The sequence below is a fragment of the Myotis brandtii genome, unplaced genomic scaffold (assembly GCF_000412655.1).
Source record: "Myotis brandtii unplaced genomic scaffold, ASM41265v1 scaffold4281, whole genome shotgun sequence".
In the NCBI taxonomy this organism is placed as follows: domain Eukaryota; kingdom Metazoa; phylum Chordata; class Mammalia; order Chiroptera; family Vespertilionidae; genus Myotis; species Myotis brandtii.
The window spans coordinates 4,186-5,666 of record NW_005366388.1 but is presented as its reverse complement, the minus strand read 5'-3'; the positions used below and the strand labels follow the sequence as shown (position 1 = coordinate 5,666).

The 1,481-nt window shown below is 61.0% G+C and overlaps 1 protein-coding gene across 1 annotated transcript in view; it reads right to left on the bottom strand.

Moving 5' to 3' along the window:
- LOC102261010 (ficolin-2) overlaps window positions 1-1,225 on the bottom strand; it is a 7,824-nt gene extending 6,599 nt beyond the window's left edge. The window contains exon 1 of the mRNA XM_014546043.1: window positions 1,114-1,225. Within this exon, the coding sequence (XP_014401529.1) occupies window positions 1,114-1,207 (94 nt within the window). The 5' untranslated portion in view covers window positions 1,208-1,225. The remainder of the gene's footprint in view (window positions 1-1,113) is intronic.
- Between the last annotated feature and the right edge of the window lie 256 nt (window positions 1,226-1,481).

Sequence of the window (1,481 nt, the reverse complement as noted above, 5' to 3'; positions counted from 1 at the left end):
ATCACAAATACACGGCCTCTAGGGAGGGTGTGGGGACCCAGAAACACACCTCCTCCCGGGGTCCCCTTTGGGTCACATGGTCCGCGGGCCTCTCCTCTGCAGGTCCTCCCTGGGCGGAGCCAATGGGGACCTCACTTCTGCATTCGCTGAATTTCTGCTCATTAACAACAGGGCACCTGGGGGTCGGGGACAATGAGGGCCCTGGTGGGGCCTGGCCGGTCAGAGCGCCATCCAGGTGCTGAGACTGTGGGCGGATCCCCATCAGGGCGCGAGCAACGGGACAGCAAATCCACGTCTCTCCCTCCCTCTCTCTCTGGCAAATGAATAAATTGTAAAAGATCCTTTTGTTTTAAATCAGGGGTCCTCAAACTTTTTAAATAAGGGGCCAGTTCACTGTCTCTCAGACGGTTGGAGGGCCGGACTATAGTTTTAAAAAAAACTAGTCGGTTGCTAAGCAAAAGGCAGCGTCAGCAAAAACACCCAGCGGGCAAGATAAATGTTTTCGGCTGGTGCATGTGGCCCGGGGGCCATAGTTTGAGGACCCCTGTTTTAAATAAAGAAAATAGGACGCCCTGAGGGGAGAACATGGACTCAGTGTGATGGTCCCCGTGAGGCCCGTGTGTCCTTCCTCCTGACTCACCGGCCTTTCTCCGGTCACAGGGGTCATGCTCTCTCCCACCTCCTCACATGCCCCACCTGGTCCCCGGTCCCAGCCCCGCCCACAGCCAGAGACTACGGAGGGTGGGGTGGAGCCCCCTGGAGAGCTCCTGGGACAGGAAAGGAGATCGAGGCCCGTGGGGACCCTGGGACCCTTGCCCTCTTCCCGTGCCACCTCGGGGAGCAGTGGGGCCGCCTGTCCCCCAAGGCTCAAGGCCCCCAGTACTGGGTGCGACCTTGCACTGACCCGGGCTGGGGGAGGGTGCACTCTCCAGCTCACACCACCTGTGCCCTCCGAGGGAGGACCCCGAGGCAGGTGCCCCTGCAGAGGATGAGTCAGCCTCAGTCTGAAGAAGAATGTTCTGGAAGGACCCGGCAGGGGGCAGGCAGTGGTCCATGCGGAGGCTCTAGGCTCTGGGACCTTCGTCAGGGCAGCCCGCCTGGCGCCTGGCTCACCTGGACAGTTGTCGGCCGTGGCGGCTGCAGTGCCCAGGAGGACGAGGGCCAGGACCACGGTTCCCATGGCAGTGGCTGCTCTGGTTGGCGGCATTGCGGGTCCCACTGCCAAGGCGCTGGCACCTTTTATTGCTGCCTGAGCCCCGCCTCTGCTCTAGTTCCCTCCCATGTGGGCAATTTCCTCCCCAGCCCCAGGGGATGGTCCCCACCCGTCGCCCTCAGCCCCCCCTCTGCAGTGGCCCCCCTCCCCTCAGTGGGACCAGATGCCCCGCGTGGGGAGGGCTGTGTGGGGAGGGCCTGCGTGTGTCTTTATTATTTTTATTAAAGATGTATTTTTATTGACTTTGGAGACGAAAGGAAGGAGAGAG